At 32.1% G+C, this 24,812-nt stretch overlaps 1 protein-coding gene across 4 annotated transcripts in view; it reads left to right on the forward strand.

The window, feature by feature from the left end:
- LOC145291174 (rho GTPase-activating protein 1-like) overlaps positions 1-24,812 on the forward strand; it is a 290,865-nt gene that overhangs the window by 81,546 nt on the left and 184,507 nt on the right. For all 4 annotated transcript variants that reach the window (XM_080136719.1, XM_080136720.1, XM_080136717.1 and 1 more), the window contains exon 2: positions 23,735-23,842. In XM_080136719.1, the coding sequence (XP_079992845.1) occupies positions 23,735-23,842 (108 nt within the window). The remainder of the gene's footprint in view (positions 1-23,734; positions 23,843-24,812) is intronic.

Consider the following 24,812-nt stretch of genomic DNA (forward strand, 5'->3'; position numbering starts at 1 on the left):
CAACGTTAGTCAGCCATGATGCAATTGTTAACAAAACCTAAACAACTCAAAAACAAAAAATAGAAAAGTTGAAAGTAATATAAACAGTCACACTGGTTGTCACCGATATATTTTTGGCCTCTTCTCTCAGATTGTTTTTTCTTTTTTCTTGTCTTGTATCCATCAACTTTTCAATAAAATAATCGTCACCTAACTAATTTATCTGGTGTTGCCCGGGTGTTAGATATAAATAAAATTTTATCAAATTTGAATGAAAAGAAAAAAAGCAAACCCTGAAAACGATGGCAGTTAAGTGTAATAATTGATGACAACTACTCTACAGTAGCGTTTCAGACTCAAACTGAACAAAATTAATTATTACTTGTATTACGTTTTATGTTATTTGCATTCAATTTTGTTAATTTTACTCTGTAACTAGATTGAGCTCTCTAACAGTAGTTCATTACAGAAGTACTGTACATTCAACTCATTATTTCTGTTATATAAAAGGAAGTTTGTGTGTGTGAGTTCATTTCCTATGGACTCTAAAATGGCTGGGCCGAATTGTTGCAATTTTACACAAAGGTACTTTATGTGCCGGGCAGTGTTTTTAGATAAATTTTGTATCGAAATGTCTTGTACAACTATTTCAAATTTAATGCGCTATAACTTGTTCTTACCTGAATATTGCAGTATTTGCAGTTTAAGCAATCGCCAGTTAATTGATAAGCTTCAAATTCCTCTGCAAATCTTGCCATTCGTTCTGCAGGAGTGCTAATTACTTTCGACATAGTTTCCCACCCCCATATCTTGTAAATACGGACTGGGAACTAACATGCTTTGTCTACGAGCACGATGAGATGTCTGTGCATGTTTATATATCTGCCTATAATACCACTATTTTTCTACAGACCAAATTTAAGACACTTTTTTATGTAAATTCACACTTACAAGAAAATCTATCTAGAAAAAAATGAATAAATTTAAAACTCATACCTAAATATTTGTTTCAGCATATTTTCGCCACAACAAAACTTATGTGGCATTATTTTTTTTTTTTTTTTTTTTTTTTTTTAAGAATATGCTTTTATTAAAGAATATTCTTGTCACAGCCCTAATAATTACACATAATAGTTAACTAAAAAAAACTAATATGGAATTAATTAAAACGAATGTTTAAAAGCATATGCAAATTAGCTAGATCCTTTGTAGATGAATGCAATTTCACAACCCATGTATAACAAAGCTGTATTTTTTTTGTTAAATAAATAGAAAAAAGGGTTTTTAATATGAATTTTTAATGCAAAAAAAATTTATAGGAGTATAGATTCTATGGTTTATATTTTATGACAATTGGTAAAAAGAACCTATATTTTCAAACCAATAAAATATGCCCAAATTTGCATCCAGAGTCTACTTTTTGCACTTTTACAGCCATAAAATATTTCGAAAACCTACAATAGTGGTATTTTTTAAAGGATTTTTTTGAGGATGGAAAGATATTGCACCTTTACCAATGTTTCAGTCAGTCATTTGTTTTCCTAGTTTTTCATATGAATTACAAAATATCTGATATTTCCCTAAAACCTCTGCCCTTGATGGAAAAGACACTAAAACTTGCTGCTATGGTTTCAAATGATCTGAAATAACAGCAAAAGGAGACTTGATTCCAAATATTTCTCATCTGTTATATCTCCCTTCTTTTGTTTTCATACATAAAGTAAATTTCACGGTGTATAATTATTTGATACTGAAGATATTCATAATCGAAAGCCTATTTTCAAAAGAGGGGAGATATAATATATGAGAAATATTTGGAATCAAGTCTCCCTTGCTGTTATTTCAGATCATTTGAAACCATAGCAAGTTTTAATCTCCCCTCTATCAAGGCCAGAGGTTTGGAGGAAATGTATATGTATGGATATATCTATACTTGTAGCCAAATTGAATATTGAAATGCTCATATCTTTGGTTCTATGGGACGAAACTACATGAAAATTTGTAGGCTTTTTTGAAGACTATTCTATGGTTAATATTTTATGACAACTGATAAAAAAAAACTATATTTTTAAACCAATAAAATATGCCCAAATTTGCCTGCATTTGTATATAGTGTGATGACAGGCCCGCTTCAGTTTTGTTGCTTCAGTTGTCTTCCCTGTAGCCTTGCTAGGCCACTAATATATATAATTTCTTTTTCTCAACGTAAGGTTGTTGGAATACATTCATACACACAATCTTTTGTCTGTGATGTCTAAGATATTCAAATAAAAATTGATCTTTCTAAATTAAATTAAAAAAAAAATGTATAAGTCACTCAGAAGCGAAACACTCATATACACTTGGCACTTAGAAAGTGATCACATAATTTTATTAATATAGATATGTTTAATTTGTTTAGTATAAAATAGCAAAAACCTAAAGATTGAATTGTTCTACTCGATGTCAAAGAGGCCGCCTGTGAATTTAATATTCCCTTGACACTTCCTCCTTCAGAGGAAACCGGTCCAACCTGCCTAGTGTTAATGCCGTACAGCAAAGATGAAATTGAATGAAAGTCTGCTATATTTACTAGTTATTGCACTCTAAACTAGACTACCCTTTGATACTTACTATAATCTATTATAGTCAATGAAACTAGTTTATCCAATAGATTTTTGTAAAAACAATTTGTTTTCTGTTTTTTTTACTTCTAATCCCTAGAGCAACAATCGTGTGTTAATAGTTAATCTCTTATTTGACCTAAATATTAGGAATTAGGTGAGAATTTATTTAGCTTGAATTTGTAAATCTCACTGAAAATGTCACTTTCTAAATAAAATACAGCTCGAGTCAACCAGAAGGAAATATTTTTAGTTTTTGATAAAGTTTATATTTTTTATTTATTTTTTTGCTTTTAACATCTTTATTTTTCATTTGTTATTAAGCCCAAATCTATATATAAAACAGATGTATGTGTGTGTCTGTCTGCCTGTCCGTTTATAAATATTTAACCGATAAACTCTTAAACTACGGGTCGTATAACACTGAAGTTAAAAGGAAATGGTAATCATACACCAAAAATGGTTTATAACAAGTAAAATATTTGTTTGGCTGAATGAATAATGCGTACAGAAATATATCGATCGGCGAGTTTAAATGCAAAATGTTTATTTCAATTTGCCGAGAGATTTTTATTTCTGCACATGCGCAAATTCAATTAATTTCTTCAAGTCACTAAATCTTTTTTTAATCTATCTCTTGATATATATATGTATATATATATTGGGTAGCAAACGCGACTGGGATACTAAATATTTCAGTTTCGATTCTAGCTGATATCACCCAAGTCGTTTCTTCTAATTTTTGAAATCACTACTATATATTAGGTACAATATAATATTTAATAGAGAATTAGCATTGTAATATGAAATTTGCATGAATTAAAATATATTTAAGACTGGGTAAGTCCCCCCCCTCCCCGTCTAGTATATAATAACTTGATGATTTTCTGTTAATCTCTACTCAGTACTCCCTCCCCACATAGAAAACGAACGATGCTGAGTATTTTCCTGTGTTTCTTAAATCAAATTTAAATATGACGTCAGTTCAGTGTGGAACCTAGTTTCTTTAAAATGGGGGCGAGGCGATTGTGGATGGGTATGAAATTTGCAGCGATTGAACCCATTCTCCTGTAGGTGCACATTAAGCAACCGATTATAAACAAACCCCTTCTCACCTAAAGGATGAAGTAATACTCGGGAGGGTGGTTTTCCAGAATCAAATAGAACCATGCTTCACTCTGATCCAATTTGGTTCAAAACGATTAAATGGTTTTTATTTTGACACTGGCTCTGCATAATGTGAACGGCCTGATAAACTTTTCCCTGTTATACACGAGTGCAGCATGGATATTCATCTTGCAGTATATTTTTAATTGATGAAACCTGGCATCGTCCTCCTTTCTCCAGGCCATTCTGTACAATGGCTTCTGAAGAGTTTCATTATACCCAATTTCACTCACAAGCCATTCCTAACCACATTACCACACTGTGTTAAAGTTCTATTAAGACTTGAGCTACTTCCAGTTATGCCCCTTTGAACCCGTCATTCCACAATCTGTAATAGGACAACTAACATCATAAAAGGAAAATGTCAATGTTAGTTCAATATTTTTAGTAGGTGGAAAACCTACTGTACGAAAACCAGTCAGTTTTGAAAAATGTTGCTGACTGGTGAAATTATAATCATTTGAGCCAGTCATTGGAAAGAAATAATAATAAAAATCGCTTAAAACGAGAAAATAGTTAGATTATTAGATATGCAAGTTATTTACAGATGTTAATTCTTTGTCTTAGCAAATGTGCACAATCGAATCAAAATCTGAGATGTCAAAGATGGTATTTGTAAAGAACACGATTCTCTTGTCGATATGGCTGTATTTTTTTTTTGGTAAAAAAAACTTGATTCTATCGTTTGTACTGGTTTTACTTTGTGCAAATTTTGAAAGCATGTTTAGATTTTCATAATTTTTTTTCAGACATGTGATTAAAACTGAGCATATCAAGAGCTAAGATTTATTTTGTAGTTTCAATCTGTGCTGCATTAAAGTTGGCCATGTTAGTCACACAAAAAATACACCTTTTCCAAAATAAAGTATTTGCTAAAATTCAGTTAGTTACACTCTTTTAGGGGCTGAAAGTTCAATCCTCAGTGCAGGCAACACTAAAAATACAATTGCGAATTAATTAGGACTTCTACTCAGTCATGACTGACAGAACAAGAGCATGCTACTCCCGTGAATTAAATGAAGTGTTTGGTTTAAAATTCTGTGCTGATTCTTGAATTCGACAAAGATACCAAAGTCTGACAACGTGTACCTGAAGTAGGTCAACGGTTATATCGACTGAAACATGTAAATAAGACTTATGAGAACGGTAGTCCGAATCGTACGAATAGCCATCTCTGTTCCAGCAACTGGGGTTTCGTAACAGCTGAGAATTCGTCCTTAGCAACCCATCAGGCAGACCAGGAGTTGACTTGATAGCACCAGGCTCTTTTGTCAGAATGAAACCTTATCTAGATCTGTTCTAAAAGGTACACTCTCCCTGGCATTACCTCCTCTTTTTAAGGCAGGAAGGTATTGCTGATCATTATAAAGACTGTTAATAGATCGAGCTGGCTTTCCATAGTGTGATTTTGTGCCACATCGAAAATGGTTGGAGCATACAGCTTTTCCTATTGGTTAATTGTAAGGGTGGGGGATAAATTTACCTCCAACATATCCTTTTACTGTCATAAGAATACATTATAACTCTCCAAAATCATGATGGTGAATGTTTTAGTTTGAGCACACTTTAGACGTTATTACGCACACAAAATAATTTGTCATAAAACACTAAGGACTTATGCAGAGAATTACCCATTTTTCCATAGATGTTGCACTGATATATATTCTGGCAGCTTACGTAAACCACCGGAATATGTTGAGTGCTGATCAAATTTTAAAACGCTAGAAAAAAAAAATTATGCAGTTATGAATGAAGAAAAATAGAAATACAAAAAACTTTGAGAAATCAACCTAAGAAATCAATCGAGTTTCATCAATAAATTTTTTTTTTTTGTAAAATGTGTAGCAACAAATGGGAACACTTTTTTTTTTTTTTTTTTTTTTTTTTTTTTACAAGAAATGTTAGTTTTAAGAGTTTTTTTTTTTTTTTTCTTTTTTAGTTTTTTTTTGGGATGGGTACGAAAAAGAAATTGACAAAATGTTTTTTTGTTGGTTTTTTTTTCTGTTAAGGTTAGGGAATAATTTTTTGGAAAGGTTTTAGGTTATCTATCGAATTCCTACAGAAGTACTCTTTACAAATGTCTTGTAGGGAATTTTTCCAATTGGTCACAGTGTGTTTTGAATCACTGACATTTTCACTGTAAATTTCGAAGAGTTGCAATGTTGTGGGACCAATATGTATTTTTGATTAATTTCCATTCTTGTCAAAATGAAACTACTTTTTCCCCTGGCAGCTGTAGCATAATCTGCAAACCTGCTAGATCCATCACAACACTTTTAACTGGCCTGGATGCACAGCGTTGCCCGAGTGTTTGGGGGTGTGTTGAGTAAAAAAGAAAAAAAAATGGGGTAGTAGGAAGGTAGATTCGAACCCATACCGCTAAGGAGGAAAAGAACAAAAAAAAAAAAAAAAAAAAACGTGACGTCTTTGCCATTGTGTACAACCGGAAATGGCGAAGGTTTATATTAAGGCTAGCCAATCGAAAAGAGGGGATGACTTTCGAAAATATCGGCAAAAAAAGCGACCCCCTCCTTGTAGAAAAATGCCCAATTGAGGGTGAAGAAATTAATGATTTTAGATAATTTTTCGATATTTGTCATCCAAAGGGTCAAGCTTCAAAAAAAAAAAAAAAAGTTGTTTTTGGTTTTATTTGTTGGTTTGTCACGGTTTGTTTGTATAGTGCCTAGTGTTCGCATCGTTAAATAAACCAAAAACATAACTTTTTTTTTTTTTTTTTTTTTTTTTTTTTTTTTTTTTTGTCGGAGGTTAACTCTTTTCCTTTTTGTAAATGATCCCCAAATGGTGAAAATTATCAATTTTTAAAAAAAATTTTTATTTTTTTTTATACTCTTGTTTATTCCAAACAAGGCATATTACCACTTCAACGTAAGAGGCTATTTGGAATTATGTCTAGGAGATAAGCAAGATGTCTGTCAACATTACATTTAAACTTCTGCAGGTTATTACAGTCAAGGAAGCAGAAAAGAGGGAAGGAATTTCAGTCTAGCAGCCCAAGGGAAGAACTATTAAAGTAGAAGGCTTTCTGACTCTAGGGATCTCAACAATGAAGGGATAGGATTTTGCTGCTAGATGGGTTTGTTAGGTGTATGTTCAAAGGGGGGGGTACAGATGCAATGGGTTCATCAGAGCACATTCCAGTAAAGTGTTTGTAAAATGGACACAAGGATGCAACATTACAGCGATGGGGCTGGAGCTTGGCCAACAATATGGGGCCCATTAGATTTGGCTTTTCTTTTTTAATCCTATTGAAGAGAGAGACAGACCTAATGGTAGGTGCACTAACCCAGATATGGCAACAATACTCCATGCATGGATGAAGTGTGACTTTGTAGAGATGTAGGGTATTGTAAGGTATGAATAATTCTCTAGCACAGAACTTCTTTGCAGCAGTTTTAGCAATGTCTTCAGTGTATTTGTTCCAATTTATTTTGCCTATTTTATTTATTTATTTTTTTAATATCTAAAATTAATTTTTGCACAAAATCGTCCAAAAGTTGCAATCTTTGTTGTCATTATTCAAGGAGTAGTGATTACAGGAGAAGATAATTCATGGTTTAATTTTAATTTATTTTATTAATAAAAATTACCCTCCCTCTGTTTGTATAATATCTTTTCTAAAATGAATCGAAACAATTTCCTTCTGTATTAGTCTTGTAGGTCACCACTATTTTTATTTTATTCTATTTTTTATCTCTTACGGTCATGCTCAGTTACGTCAGTATTTATTCTGGTACCAATTTGACCGTTTTATTAGGAGTGTGGATGAGTTTCTATAGGAATCTCAAGTAACTGCCATTTTCTTATAAAATTGCCATATCTCCGCCCTTGATCTCACTCCCCTCCCTCTCATCCCGGATCAAATCTGTCTACAACTGTAATCTTGGCTGCTGCTCTTTGAATTGTTCAGACTAAAACTAAATTGATACCGTGTTTACAGTTGAATGTTTGTTTAAAATTGAATCAAACACTGCTCTTTTGTCTTGTGGGATATAAATATGTACACCTGCGTGTGTATGCATGCATGTGTGTCCCTGGATGCATTCGTGTATGTGCCAATGTATGTCTGTGTTTATATTTTAATTTGTTTAGATTCTGAGAAACCAACTGTATTTCTGGACATTGCAAATGCTTCGGTTCTTGGCTTGAAAATATAATTCCCGTTACTTAGTGGGCGGAGTGACGCCTGTTTTTTTTTTTTTTTTTTTTTTTTCTTTCTTCCAAGCGGTTAATGGTGTATAATCGTCCAATAGTCTAAAAGAACTTCCATCTTCAAATTCTTTGCCGAATATATTTGGAATTTTGTTATTCAATTGCTCAGCATTCATCTCCATATATGGTACGATATCTTTTCGTTTAGTTCTGTCCACTTTTTAATAAGACCAGTATTGTTTGGGGGTTGAAAAACAGTGCAAACGTTTTGTGGTAGACTTTGATTTGAAAAGAACACCAAGACCAACCAAAAGTTAAACTTCAGGTAAAGAAAATATTTTTTATAAATAATTCATTTTTACATTCTTCATTCAACTTCGTTCATATTTAAAAAAAAAAATATTCCTAAACTCTTTACAGAAAGTTATATTAATATATATATATATATATATATATATATATATATTAATTAGACTTTTTAGCTCGTTAAAAACTGGCGAATGTTATAGCTCATTGCCTTAGAACGAGTGCTTTATGCCAAATTGATGGTTGATTATGATTAAGTGTTAATTTTTGGATTAACTACTAATCACTATTGATCCCTTACCCAACAGATACCGTAATACTTAGTTGACTGCACGTTGTCATAACAAAGGTCCATACAAAATTTCAGGTCAACTCGTTAGTTTCTAAGAAAAAGTGGAACAGACAGCTTAAAAGAAATATATAAACACTAACAAGAGGGCACCCGATCTTGCCGTTTGTAAAATACACTTAAGTATATTTTAATTCATGCAGATTTCGTATCTATTGTTACAATGTCAATTCTCTATTGAATATTATATTGTACCTAATATATTTCAAGTTTTTTCCAAAAAAATGACTTTATTGCATTAGCTAGAATCAAAGCCAAAACATTTAGTGCTCTAACTGCATTCCCTCATTTAGCACTCCAGCCGTGTTCCTACTGTTTGAGCTAATCTGACAGAAGAAATATTTAAAATTAAGCCATTTCAAGCTATGAATGAATTTGCACATGTGAAAAATAGTGTGTCGGCAAATTGAAATGAACATTTTGCATTTCAGCTTGCTGACATTTCTGTATGCGTAATTCATTCATCAAAATAAAGATTTTACTCGTTAAAAACCATCATTAGTGTGTGATTACTATTTCCTGTTAATTTCAATGTTATGTAACCAGCAGTTTAAAAGTTTATCGGTTAAATATTTACACACATGCATACATAAATCCGTTTTATTTATATAGAAATATTAAAATTATAAAGGTAAATATTATCTTTATGCTAAAACTTATTGAGATACTAGAAATCTCAATATACTAGATAGAATAATTTTAAAAAAAAATAATCCATTGACAATTTAAACAACGAATTATAAGAAAAATCCTTAACCCGTGGATTTTCAAATATCTGATTTTTTGATCAGAGGTTAAAAATAATGTATCACTGATAAGCATAATTTTGAAAATATAAAGAAAAAACATTTTTGTGAACTAAAAAGTATTTTCTTTATATATCTATAAAAATAAGAATGTGTGTGTGTGTGCATGAGGACAACTCAACCTATATACTCAACAGATTTTTGATCCACAGACTTGATATTTGGTATGTAGGGTATTCAGATATGTGAAAAACCTATTAATCGGTTTTCATCCGGAAAAAAAGACTGCTATGGTGTCAAAATTAAAAAATTGGTACTTGGAGGATTTTCATGTTTGTCAACTGTTTCACAACATTTGAAAACACTTTTTTAAAGATTGTGTCAAGCTGATCTAATGATTATCGTACTTGACTCACTGTCTTTAGGTTTTGGTTTCAATCTCGGTTCAAGAATTTTTTTTTTTTTTTTTTTTTTTTTTTTTACTTACAAGAAATGAACTGTTTAGAAAAAAAAACAATACTTGCATGCAAATATCTGTTTCGTTCCGGTTTTTGTTTTACTTTTTTTGTTTCATTTTAAAGGAATTTAATATTACGTTTAATACTTCTGGTATTTCTGTTAACAATAAGAATAATTCTTCTACATTAATTGAAATATAATTATGCGTATTTTACAACCAGGCAACGCCGAGCAGCCTGCTAGTTAGAAAATAAAGATATTTATCTTTGATTTTAATTACTCGCATATTGCATTACTATTTCATATATATACAAACTTATAGAATATATACTAATAAGCACAGTATTTATTATTTCAGTATTTCAATGCACAAGTACAAGCCATATTATTACTTAACATGAGTTTTGTAATAATATAAGAATATGCTATGTTATTTCAATATTTAGACCTCCCATGGACTCTAATACATCCTTCGACTCGACTCCAAAATTTAAATATTATAAAATAATTGATAAAAATTGTAATTTGTTGTGGGCTGGACATAGGTTTCCAAATTTTATCCCAGGCAATGATTGCTCTTCCAGTTCGTATCTATTGCACTGAAGCTGGGTTAATTGACGTTTGTTTTCCTAAGACTTTTTCATGAATATTGTAATCACACAAAATACATAAAATATTCCTCAGTTTTGAGATGTTTAAAAACCTTTTCATTTTAATTGTTCTGATTAGCCGTAATTTGCAATTACCTCACTGTGATCCATCTCTTACTAATGTTCTATTTATCACTCTCAGCCTCTCTCTCTGTTGTTTGACCAACCTCCTACTCTTATTTTATACAATGCCTATGGCACTCGTTTCCATCACTTTCTCTCTTTATTAACAGTTGAAGTTAACAAAGAAAAAGAATAAAATGATTGGAATAATCCATTCTAATTGGTTGTTTTTGTTTTATGGCATATCAACCTTTTCCAGGTTATTTAATGCTAGATCCAGTAATTTCGGAAAAAGGTGTTTATGCTTTAAGTTGTTAACATCTTAAAATATTTATTCATCGTGTTTAGTTGTTTTGTAGAAAGTGTTTTTGGCTTTGCAGAACATGATTGAGTTTTGCAAAGGGAAAGGTGAAAACTAATACCAAATTGTTGTGTATTTAAGTCAGAGAGCCTGATCTGGTAGTGCCAGGAGTCCATTATAAACAATGAGGAATATTTCAAGAAGTAGTAATATTAGTTTACTTGTAAAGAGAGGTGGTAGGGAGGGGGATATAGGAGACGGAAAGAGATTAGATTGTTATATTTTTTATATTTAACTGGCTTTGCAAACTTAGATTATCTGAATCCAGAAAAGTAACTTAAGCTCAATGGGTGACCCAACAGGTAAAATATAATTTTATTTTGAACATTTTTTTTTCCCCCTTCAATTCATCAACAGTTTTCATACTTCATTTTTTAACAAAATCCAAATTTCTTTCCACTTTTTTCATTTAAATAATCTTTCTCTCTCTACAAAAACAAGAACGTACTTTATTTTAGTTTCTCTAAATAAAATTTTTCATTTGATTAGAATAACAATTTATCTATGTATTAATACGATAGCGTGTGTTATTTTCTGTATCACGCTTAAATCCGGGTTGTTTAATTGTTATGTACTTTCCTTTCTTGTCATAAATAATTTTACCAAAAATTCTTCATATGTTTTGGTTTCGATTATAGCTGATGGCACTTAAGTCATCTATTTTTTATTTTTTTTATAAATAATTTTATCAAGACTTTTTCATAAGTTTTGGTTTCGGCTGAAGGAACTCAAGTTATATTTTTTTCATAAGTTTTTATTTCAGCTTCGATTCAAGCAAATGCACCCAAGTCATATGAATATATTTTTTATTTTTGAAATCACAACTTTATAATATATAAAAATCGATAGAACATTAACTCTATGATAATATATACGAAATCTGCAAGAATTAAAATATATTTAAGCACACTTTTCTACCAGGCTTTGCCAGGTGTTTGTGCTAGCTTAGATAAATACTTTTGCAGTTTTAACAAAAAAGCTACAATAATATCAGCGTTTTCATTTACACTGAACATCTACAGAATGTCAACATCAATATATTACATATGAATCAGTCCCTTGTGGAATTTTCACAGGTTTCTATAGTCCATATATTAATAAAATAGCGTTTGTGTTATTTTTTGCGTCACATCTTTTTTCTTCTGAGTGACTGTCGTTTAATTATGACCTTCCATTTCTTATAATAATGTTACCAAGAATTCTTCATAAGTTTTGGTTTCGATTATAACTGAAGGAACTAAAGTTGTGCGTGTATATATATATATATATATATATATATATATATATATATATATATAATTTTTTTTTTTTTTTTTTTTTTTTTTTTTTTTTCTTCATAAGTTTCGGTTTCTATTCAAGCTGATGCACTCAAGACATATGGACATTTTTTTTTTTTTTGTTTTAAATCACAACTTTATAATATATAAGAATTGATAGAAAAATGACTGTATATATATATATATATGAAATTTGCATAAAATATCATATTCAAGCGTATTTTACGACTACGCTATACCGGGCGTCTCTGCTAACTTAGATAAATACTTTTGCAGTTTTAGCAAAAGAGCTACAATATTAGGGCTTGTAATAATTACAAGTGTTTTATTTAAAAATTGTTTTTATGAGCAATTCAAAAAATTGTTCATACTGTCTTCAAATAAAGCTAATAATTGCATTGAAAATTATGTCAAAGTGCTGATAGATCGAAATCCGGTTCTGCTCTTGAACATTGTATGAATAATCTTACTGTATATGTTTTATTATTTCATAGTTAAATTCTTTTTTTTTTTCTTTTTTTTTTTCTTTTTTTTTTACATGGGAGTTGCCACTTATCAAGGCCCAAGGCCAGTAGAGGATAAGGGTTAATGAGTGTACAAACAGCGTATTAATAGTTAGTGGTGGAAAGGAGGAAGAAATGGATTATATTTGCGGGGGGGGGGTCTCAACAAGAATTTGTTTACATTAGACGACCATATTGTAGTCAGCTGAAAAGCAGGCGAACGGAACACTTCCACAGGCGAGCAGTTCTAGGGAAGAATCTTTCTTCATGGAATTTGCATTTAGATTAAGGCACAGATAATGTGTGTGTGTGTGTGTGTGTGTGTGTGTGTGTGTGTGTGTGTGTGTGTGTGTGTGTGTGTGGAGGGGGGGCTGTTGATGGTCGTTGTAGCTAGATTAGTGTTTTTGTGAAAGTTTGGTAAGGGGGCAGTATAAAGTGAAGCCCAAACGAACACTTGCTATGAAAATAACGATAGAGCCGAGACAGGCGCGCAACGTCTCTTCTGAAGTTGTAGGGAAGAAAAAAGGGTAATCATCTACTAGGTTTTGAACTGTATCTGGTATTTTTTTCTATGTTAATTGATGTTGGCCTGGGGATGAATGTCAGGTTGCAAATTCGAAGGTGACTTTGCAACTGGCTTTGAATCTTTCGACCAACGGTAATTAGCATCTCCCTGCACTGAAGATTGCGTAAGCATGAAGCACTGATATTTGTAGGTAATAATACTGAATATCTATATAAAAATATTGGAGATATATATATATATATATATATATATATAGTTATTTATTGCCAGTTTTCTTTCAAAGATTTTAATCAAATCATAACATCTGCACATAAATGATGTAAAAGCTTCTTGTTTTTTTTTTCTAAAGTTTTTAAATGAAAAGAAAAAAATCTTAACCATGACATTTTATTTTCTGCGTGTAATGTTTATTCTTAACCGTTGTAATTTAATGGATGATTGCACTTCCTTACAGAGAGCAATTCTCCTTAACCTTCCTTACGCCATATCTGGGCCAACAAAGTGACTTTGCAAGTTTTTCTTCTAACATGACACTAGTATAGCAAATATCAAGAATCATCTCAACTTGTTAATCCGATGACAATATTATTTGGGGCTCGTGGCGCAGTGGATAGAGGCGTTGAGTCTCTACAGTTCCAAGTGAGCATTGTCTGAAGATGGCGGTTTCAATTCTACGCACGCAGGTCAAAGGATTAGTTGGACGAAAATGTGGTGAAACAACAACTATGGAAGGCAGTAATTACTGTAGACACAGTTACAAAACTCAGCATTCCTATCCCATCACGGTTAATCACCTGAAGAAGGCCAGAGAATGACTTGACCGAAATGTGGTGAAACAACAACTTTGAAGATGAGGATAACAGTCTGCAAAAAGAATGAATGCACTAGTGACTATTAATTCATAACTTTTCTGAAAGTAGTAGCAAGGATACCAGGCGTTGCCCGGGATTAAATGAGAAACCTATGTCCTTTTGCATGACTAGCCCATAACGTATTACTTTTTTTTTTTTTTAGTTATTTGTACATGGGATTGCTAAATTTGACAAGATATACCTGAAGAAGGTCGGAGGTTACATCATCCAAAACATTGTGAAAATAACATCTAAGATGAGAACAGTAGTTTGAATAACACAAATAATCAATCCACATCTCAAAAATTCTGAAACTTATTTAAATGTTTAAATAAATTTTGTTTCTACTTTGCAAATTTTTACTTATCTGGAAAAGGGTTAGTTCCAGAATGCATAAACTACAACAGGTGTGTGTGGGGGGGGGGACTGTATTCCAAATAGTTTTAATTTGAAATATATGTACTTTCCGTTTTTCTCATGGTGTATATTTATCCGCATGTAAAACTTAAGATACAATCAAAAGAATTCGGACAAGATCAAAGTGTAGTATCTGTTCTTCAGATGCTGCACTTCTATTTCTTGTTCTCTTTCGGTGGAGGAGAAATCCTTCACGACTGAGACAATTTTTATTTTTGTACCTTTTCTCCACGTTAAAAAACGACCCTGGTGTCTAACTCTGTCCCGTGGGGAGGCATAGTAAATAGGTACAATCAAAAGAATTCTTTTGTTGCTTTTTAAATCAAAATTGATAGAAATTGAAAAGAATTTATCTCAAGATTTTTATAGATGTTGAATCTCTTAAGATTATAAAAACAATTCAGACAACAGTTCTCATCTTGAGTGTTATTTGCACAACGTTTCAGTCGATATAACCGCCAACCATCTTCAGGTGTATATTGTCAAACTCCGGATCTGTACGCATGTATAGCATGCTGTTGTTTCGTCAGCCATGACTGGGTGAAAATCATAATTTGCAATTGTATTAGTATCGCCCGCACTGAGAATTGAATCTTCAATCTCCAGAAAAGTCAATTACGAAAACCCATGGCCTAGCGAATAAAGTACTAAGTAAAATTCAGTTTTAAGCAACAAGCGAAGTGTTTTATGTCTAATTTTTATTTTATTTTTAAGATTCATTTATTAGTTGTATCTATCCAACGTTGCTCAAGAGCCTTTCTTTTTTTTTTTTTCATTCCTTGAGCTCTTTGCCCCTTTTAACTTTTCTCTTAATTCCTTACAAAATATTTACACTTTAGAAAAATAATGAAGAAATGTTATTAAAAAGAAGAAAAAAAAAACAAAAAAAAAACGTCTTTGGATCTTGCAAAATGTTGACATTTAAATCATGAATACCTGCATCTTGTAAGTTCAAACTAAGATGTTTGTTTTTATGCAAAATTTTCCGTGAAGTTGAAAGGCATACGTTTAATTGTTGAGCATGTTGACGAAATGACACATTTGCATCATTATTATACTGTATAGCAGCAATCACTTGTGTGTGCACTGAACGACGTCTTGCAGGATAGTATTATCGTTTAAAGTGAACGCAGTGCGAAAACAATTCAGTTTCTCTAATTGATCGTTTTGATGGCCGATTATGAGCACCATAAAACTCACGTAATGCACTATTATGTTTGAACTGAACCGTCATTTATCAAAATGAATGTTCAGAATTCGAAAACGCTGCTCAGATGAGTCTCTTCATGATGAATTATTAAACTGAACTCAAAATAACAGATAGTTGCCAATTCTGATATTAAAGGAAATCGTTGTCAATTTAAAGTTTGCCGACAAAAAAAAAAAAAAAAAAAAAAAGGACAACCTTTTAGAAGTTTTGTATAGACTAATGGTTTACAAGAAATGTATTCGCCATGTTAAAATATTTTGTTTCTCCTTAGTTTCACAAATGAATTTCTATATTTGGATAGTTTTGCAGACAATAAAAAGCCATTGTATTTTATCTTTTTCGTTCGTTGTCTTTTCTTTCCCATTTTGTTTATTCGTACCAAACACGTTTGTAAAAAATAAAACTAGTGTATTTCTTATTTGGATTCATCGGACTACTGTTCTCATCTTCAGTTTGATTTTCACAACGTTCTTCAGGTGTATCTTGTCGAACTCGGGAATTTGGACAGAATTTCAACTGGAACTCTTTTACTTCACGGGGGTAGCATGTTTTTCTTTAAAGGTAGAACATATATATTTTGGCAGCAAGTCTGTTCAAATACGATAGTTTTTTTTGTTTTTTTTCTGTTGATTTCCTCAATCTGCCAAGCATTTCTATTTTCAGTTCGTAAATTCCATATTATGTAACCGAGTGATTTTTTTTTTTTTTTTTTTTTGCCACTTATTTTTCTTTAGCACTTTCGATCAATGATCATCGTCAGGAGTAATCTTGCTATAGAGGCTTTTTCTGTTTATAGACAATTTTTTAATTTGTTTTATTTTTGTTTAGTCTTTAATTTATTTAAATTAGCTTGACCGTTAAGGAAGGAAGGAGAAGGGGTGTGGTAAAGTCTGTTTTTTATTTATTTTTAATGATTACTATAAAGTTATATTAGTCCTCACGCGAAAGAGCAGGACACAAAATGTTTTAAATAATAATAAAAATAGAATAACAATAACAAAGACTTTCGCTGGGGAGGACTACTATTGACCGTAACTAGTTATGCAGTCCTTTTGAAATTTTCATCTGTATTTTTCTCGTTATGTACTGAATATTTGTTAATGAAATCTATATGAAATGTTCCTTATTAAATTTTAAATATTTTCTATTCTGAAAGAAGTTTTAAAAAATTTAATTTAAAAAAGTTATTTTAAAATTTTTGTTAAAAAAAAAATTCAGATTTTCTCATTCAGACCTGTATTACAAAGAGGGGGGTTGCAAAAATGAGTTGTGGTGTGAGGAGAAATACAAACTGAAACAGAATATTCAGACCTGTAATAACACAAAGAGGGGGTTGCAAAAACGAGTTGTGGTGTGAGGAGAAATACAAACTGAAATAGAGAGAAGGAGAGTTTTAAAATATAATCTTAAAAAGATAAGATATAAGTTAGAAAAGCATTTCATCCAAGGCATGAAAATTGTTAAACAAAATGTTTTTATTATAGACTTTAAAAATAAAGGTACAAGATTGAATTTGAAATTTATTTATCTTCAAAGTGCACTTTTATAAATTTTACAAAGTAAGGTATAAAAATTTAATTTAGATTGAATCAAAAAATTTCCTTGGATTTATTTTATGTAATGTACATTTTGTTGCAATTTAAAAATATTATCTTTCATCTAGCAATTAATGATATAGATATAAGATTTTCGACGATTTTTTTTTTTTTAAGTGCAACAGTACATTACATAAAATAAATCCAAGGTAATTTTTTGATTCAATTTACGTTAAATTTTTATACCTTACTTTTACGACAAAAGAAGGGTGGGCCTGTAAATTCACCCTTGTCTTTTCGTCCCATCCGTCTGCACTTTTCTCAATAACTACGCCTTGGAATTTTTTGAAATTTTGCACAAACATTAAACATGATATAAGTAAAATGTAACAGAACGGATTTTCCTAGAAAACTCCGGGGAGGGGGGGGGGGCTTTCGGGTTAAAATGGCTAAAGTTGACGCTTTTGTCCTTATTAAAAAAAAAATTGATGTCTTGGATTTTTATAAAACTTTCTGTAAAGTTGTAATTAACTGATTTCTATTTAATTTTGTTTGCCTATACTTTGTAATAACTCTGGGGGTGTACTCCGGGGGCTTTTTTAGGGCGAATAAAAATCTTCCATTTTTGGGACTATTTTGCCATATTTGTCCAAAATTTTCTGTGTATGTCTATTTTGCATGGTGCTGAACTCAAATTTAAATATGTTAAGGCTTTGGGGACTTCTGGGGCTAAATGGGAGGGAAAGGATGATGGACATAGTCATTCTTCATTTTTGCATGGTGCAGAACTCCAATTTACATATGTTAAGGCCTAAAACTGCACCGTTTGCTCATTTTCACCAGGATTTGACGTTCCCTGGGAACTTTTGGGGCTAAATGGGGTAGCGTGGGGGAGAAATGCTGAACTTAGTCATTTTTTTTTTTTTTTTTTTTTTTTTTCTTTTCTTATGCCTCGTTCACTGTGTACTTATGGGGGATTATACATACTTTACTTGTTTTCATTACTATTGCTCTAATAATTTTAATATTTGTGTGCAATTATTTCTATACTTAAAAATTGCGAGGAGGGGGTGATCTATCTCCGAAACACTTGTAGGGGTTTGTGACATTTTTTATTCTAGGAACGTCCAGTGCGAACGTAGACCCCATAATAAATGTATCCTCTTTCGACATAACATTTTGATTTTAGCTCAAAGCCGTAAAGACACACCAGCAACAACAGATGAAATTTAAAAAAATAATTTTATTTTCCAATTGCATCTTTGGTGATTGAACGATCCTATCTTTTGAAAACAAGTGTGCGATCAATTAGGTTTTAAGACCTACAAAATATGCAAAACAAAAGGAATGCATTTCGGTGTACGCCAATTGAGTTTTGATGCACATGTCATCTGTAAACAGATAATAACAGATGTAACCTCTGAACTTTTTCAGGTGTATCTTGTCGAACTCGGGAATTTGGATGGAATTTCAACTATTTTATTTATTTATTTTTTTTTAAATTTTTTATAAAAATTAAAAAAAAAAAAAAAAAAAATAAGGCTCCAAAAAATTGTACTACAATGGTGGAGTGGTTAGAGTACTTGGAAAAACTAATTGTAAAAGTGATATTCACCTGAAGGTTGAAGGTTCAATTCTCAGTGTGGGCGACCGAAATATACATTTGCAAATTACTTAGGACCTCTGTCCAATCATGGTTGGACAGTGTTACAATCATGGGTTGTGGGCCAGACAAAATTAAGGAAAATCACAAAGTCAACCTAAATATTTAAAATGATAATGAAAATAAACATTGAGAAATGAGAAAAACAAAAGAAAATCTAAAATTAAAAAACACTTAACAAAAATTAGTTTTGAACTTCAAAGTGAAAAAAAAAGATCAACCTAAGTGAAATTATGACGCATATTTTTTAAACTGTTATTCAAAATTGTGTACCGCAAACGAACCACACAAAAACGAAACATAAGGATGAGTACAAAGAATTACAAATGTATACACTAACGTACATGCACATGCGGTATTATCCACACACCCATGAGGTATGTATGTATAAAGCGCGTATGTTTAACTGTCTTAAGATTTCTGCTATCGCACATGTCAGTACCTTCCTGGCCTTTTTCACTTTATTATTCTTTTTGAAGGATCATAAATATCTATCCATTATTTGACATAAAACAGGCATCGCGATTTGATAAAATAAGTCTTGTAAAAAATAAGTGACAGATAGTCTAATATTTTTAGTGCACTGAGATGTCTAGCCATTCTATGGAAAATGGATTCACATTTAATATCTGTTGAATATACATCAAAATAATTTGTATTTACAGATATAGTAGTTGAAAATAAGTATTCCATTGAAAACATTGTTGAAACATTTGTTTATACATACATCGCAGCAGTATTAAGTTATCACCAACAACCAAAGAATTAATGAGAAACTTGGTGGTTTTTATTAAGAGTCTCAATATTCGGTTTCAAACTTGATGTTAAAAGCAAGATATCATCAAAATGATTATCTGTTAATATTGTTTTCTAATTTGTTCTTAGTTTGCTTCAACTTTGAAAAAAAAAATTTACATTGATAGGTAATTCCAAAGACGCCATCTTTTTTGTGTGGGTCACTGATTTGAAATACTTGGGAAAATATATTTTGCGTAAAAATCAATGAAATATCTTTGGAATTAAATGTTGATCTTAATAAATCGTCACACTGCATTTTTATCTATTCCATTCGAAAAAATTCCGATACTTTTCCCACCTCCACATAAAATGGTGTAGCAAACAATTTGAAATCATTTTTATGCAACTAAATTCATCAAAACGTGATACAAATTTGTTTTGAAAATCCTGGATTACATTCACAATCTTGTGATTTTCTTGCTTGAAATGATGGAAAATGAGCATAATTTTTTTTACTTTAATTGATTCCAAAGATGCCATCTTTTTGCGTGGGTCACTAACTTAAAATACTTTCCACTTGGGGGAAAAATATATTTTGCATAAAAATCAATGAAATATCTTTGAAATTAAATTTTGATCTTAATAGATCGTTACACTGCACGTTTATCATTTCCATTTGAAAATAATCTGATACTGTTCCTACGTCCACACAAAATGGTGTAACAGACAATTTGAAATCATTTTTATGCAGACGAAAGTCGGCTGAACGTGATACAAATTCGCTTTGCAAATCCTGGATTACATGCATAAACAGCTTCGAATCTTGTGATTTTCTTGCATGGAATGATGGGAACTGCGCATAACCTTATTTCTAAGTTGATGTTAACAGAAGTTTTCCCAAGACAACTCATTTATAAGTTGACTTTTCCCTTGAAGTAGTAAATTTAAATGATTCAAATCACGTCACTATATCCACAATAAATGCTAAAAGATAAAATATATGTAATTATTTAGTGAATTATTTGAAGACAACACAATTTCTTCTCTCATAAATAAATAGTTGAGACCATAATGTTCCCTTGTGGCAAACTTGAACACTTAAACTGAATTTATTTCTTCTTGAACAAGTAAATTCAATGAGCACTCATTTGAATTTTATTTCTGTATTTAAAAATTTTAATTTTATCCACTCTATTTACAGAGTAATTAAGCTTTAAAAACTGTTATATATAGACCATGTCGAGCCATGCAGCGTGCAAAAAAATTACTGAAAGACTCTTGTTGAGAAAAGGAGGAATATAAGATAAAAACATGGCCCATTGAAAAATTTAAACAACTTACATAGAGTAGATGGCAGGGGTAAGTAATGTGGGGTCACTGTTAGAGGAATTGAAGTGAGACAACATTGTCCTTTTGAAGCTGTCTCTGCCTAATATCTGTCGCCGGTCAGGTGGTCAAAACGGCTCTAAATTTTTTTGTTATTTTTTTTTTCCACAGAAATGGAGGTAATTAGGTTTTGATCGTTTTTTTTTTTACCCCCCCCCTCCTTGTGATCCCATGAAATAGGAAGTTTAGGTCATTTGATGATCATTATTTGACTGAAGCATTGTCCCATCGTGACTATGTAAATTGACACACCGGTTCTCATCAGATCACCCAAGTTAAACAATGTTAAGCCTGGCTAGTACCAGATGGGTGGCCATTTGGGAATTCTAGACGGTGTATGTGCTCTTCGCTTATCTCATTGTTTCCAGTCGTCCTGTACCTCCACTTGCCACTGCTTTTAAACAACTCAAGAGAGGTGAGGTTGAAGATTGCGCAACTCTTGTCACAAAAATTCCACACGCGGGCACTCTTACAGTGGGAATCCATAGTCTGTAAAGACTGAAGGAAGCTACCATATATATGGTAGCTTCCTTCAGTCTTTATTAAATTCTATGTTAGAGTACCCATCTCGGAATGGGTCTTAAACTAATTACTTAATAAAATCAATTCCCAGAATATTTTTTCAATCATTGGAAGATTGAAATTCGCATATATAAATATTACTAAACCTTATGTAAAGAATACTTGTTTTGATTCAAGAAAATTGTATAAAATTTAGGACTTAAGCTTAAAGAGTCTTAAGAAATAATTAAAATTCAGGGAATCTTGCTTAATTAGGGGTCTAATAAAAATGGATAAAATTTCTTGCAAATTTGCATTTTCAAATGCAAGGGTGTGCCCATATTACCCCTTTCCAACAATCTATCAAAATATTCTAATAAAAAAAGAAATTTGAATATGTATTGATTCATATCTAATAATTATGTAGGGTTTTCATTAACAGATTCTTTATATGTGGATCCTCATATTCTCACTTTTCTACAGAGTGGAATGATAAATTTGTCGCCCTAAAGAAAACAGTTTTATTTTAAAACTTTTATTGAAAAAAATTAGCTAACTTGATTATGTAGTAGAGCTGACATCTATTCAATGTAGCCGCCTTCAGCCTCAATATGAGTCCGGAACTGGGAGCATGCCTTTTCTACAAGTGCTGGTAGGAGCTCTGGCTTTGGTGTAGGCTATGTTGGTGATGTTCTCGACATATGACCAAACAAAGTAGTCCAGCGGGTTCAGGTTAGGAGAGGAAGGGGGCCAGTGAGAGAAGGGTATGAAGTCATTGCACTCCTTCTGAAGCCAAGCCTGGGTCTTTTTGGACTTGTGAGCTGGCGCCAAGTCCTGCTGCCACACCCAGGGTCTACTAGCATCCACCTGATTGCACCAGGGGATCACCATACTCTTCAGCACATCCAGCTCCACTTTCAAGCAGACTCTGAAGATGTGGAGTGGCATGATGTGGTCCCATTTGAAACCACACCAAAGATCATAACTGTGACCAGAAACTTTGTTTTCATCACCCTGATCATGCCCTCAAGCATTGAACAGTCCAGATTTGCATTTTGAGGATACTGGCAATGGTCCTGCTGTCATAACTTGGATTGGTAGAGAGCATGAGTTGTACAGTGGTGCATCTCCAATCTTGGTGTAACATTGTGTCACTTTCAGACATGATAGAAGGCTCCTATCGTTCTGGGGATTTGTACACAACTGACCAACTAGTAGATAGTCTGCAACTAAAAAAGAAAACCGGTTTTCATCAAATGGAAATGGAATTATGTCGTCTTTTTCTAGAGTGACAATTTTATCGTTCCGCCCTGTAGTTGTTTCTCTTGATCAGTTTCATCTAATGGTTGCTATAAAAATAAGCTTCATTGCAAGAAAGACACAAGGAGATGTTTGCTGAGTTTGATTAAAGGTTTTATTTTGGAAGAATATTGACTTGGGAGAGAGGCACTCATATTTAGTTATTTGTTAATTTAGCTGCAATGGTGACATATTTTGCAATTAGTGATTATCAAAGTTTCTTACATTATTATTCAACTGCCTTATGTAACCCATGGAAGACTTGCATTGTTCAATGTCTTTTTTGCACGGAATAATTTTCTTTTGCAGATCTGGGTCATTATCGTGCACTCAGTATGATCTTTGTCAAAGTCCACACTAGCTAACTTAATCACCATTGACATAGGGTCCGTAATATTTAATATTTATTTATGAGAACTTGTATTTCTCGAGAGAATAACATTCTGGAAGATTTTGTATGCACGGTAAAAATGGCACCGTTAAAATTACTGTATTTTTAGGGAGAACAGCATTCTGAAACGTTTCCTGTGGTGGTCAAAATGGAACGGGTAAAAACCACTGTTTCTGAAAAAAAATAATGGTAAATTTGTACGACGTGTCCCAGCATATAAACACCCCGACCTCCCCATGTTAAGAACGCTTTTGGAATAAACAGCCCCACAACCTCAAAAGCCGTTCTTAACATGGAGAGGGTGGGGTAATGTTTATACTACACTGGGGTAGGTCGTAAAAAAATACCAAAGTTACATTCTGAAACATTTTGTGTGGAAGAAATTTGGGTGTATGGCAAAACTGACGAAAGTCTTCCAATTCATGTTTATTCTCTTTAAAAACTAAATTAAACTAAATATAACCCACATTTATCTTTAACAGCTGTATTAAAAAATTCTTAAAGATTTCTTGGTTGAAATATTCTAGTTTTTTTCAGGTTTCATAGAATTTTAAAGATTTCTTTTTCCCCTGTTTTTCTTTTAGGAAGCTTTGAAGACTACAGTGAAGGTTCTTTTGGAGACTACGACTCTGTGACTGAAGAAGCTGAACTTGAATTTGATCAAGATGGTCTGGAATTAGCGGCCCAAGAAGGTAATTAACACGTTAGATGAATTGGGAGAATCAATTCTCAATATCAATTGCAAATCTTTTTTTTTTTTTTTTCACTTAAATAAATGGAATGAGACTTACACAAAGACATTCTAAAAGAAATAAGATATTTTTGTTAACAATTTCTTTTTTACACGTGTATAAACCTGTAGACAAAATTACATCAGTATTGCTTATGTTCAGAAAATGGAATTTATATAATTTTTCTTTTTTCTTTCTTTCATTTTACTTCTATCGAAGTTCTCGAAAATCCAGGGTAGCCAGCTTATTAATGTTACTAGCGATAACATTAGTTAGAAAAGGTGCACTAATCCCTGTATAAGCCAGTGTAAGGTAGCTATATCGAGATGATCTCATTTCGGCTGCAAATACAATGTTATTTTAAATATTTAGTCATGGTTTTCTTGTAGGTTGAAGTATCCTCATGCCAGATTGTCTTGACAAACCCCCATACAGAGAGATCTTGAACACTTAGGGATAGTGTCTAGTAGGCGTTCAAGTTCTTTCTCATTTAAAAAAATTTTTTTTAATCATTTTGTTCTCACTGAGGATGGAGCATCCTACTGGATGCAAGACATTCACCTACTATCTCATACATTCCAACCGAGAGATTCTGTCATTCTAACTACCCCTTTAAGTGCAATTGTTTGTATCTCCCTTGCACTAGGTTCATCAGGTATATTTACCAGGTAGTTGTGTATTGAAAGGGGCTTATCATTACTGCAGTTTCACAGTAGATCCAATCATCAGAAGCATATTTTTGTCAGTTATGTCTACATATATTTGAATGCAAGTTTAAACTTGTAGAAAATCAAATACAGGACAAACTTCTGACGATATTTGCCTCTAAACTGCAGTAGTGTTACAATAATCCCATTTTAATTATTTATGGTTATAAAGTTCTGTCTGAAAGGATATCAAACAAGGCATGATCATTTTGAAACCTCAGTTC

The sequence above is a fragment of the Euprymna scolopes genome, chromosome 12 (assembly GCF_053919585.1).
Source record: "Euprymna scolopes isolate OS-2025 chromosome 12, ASM5391958v1, whole genome shotgun sequence".
NCBI classification, from domain to species: Eukaryota; Metazoa; Mollusca; class Cephalopoda; order Sepiida; family Sepiolidae; genus Euprymna; species Euprymna scolopes.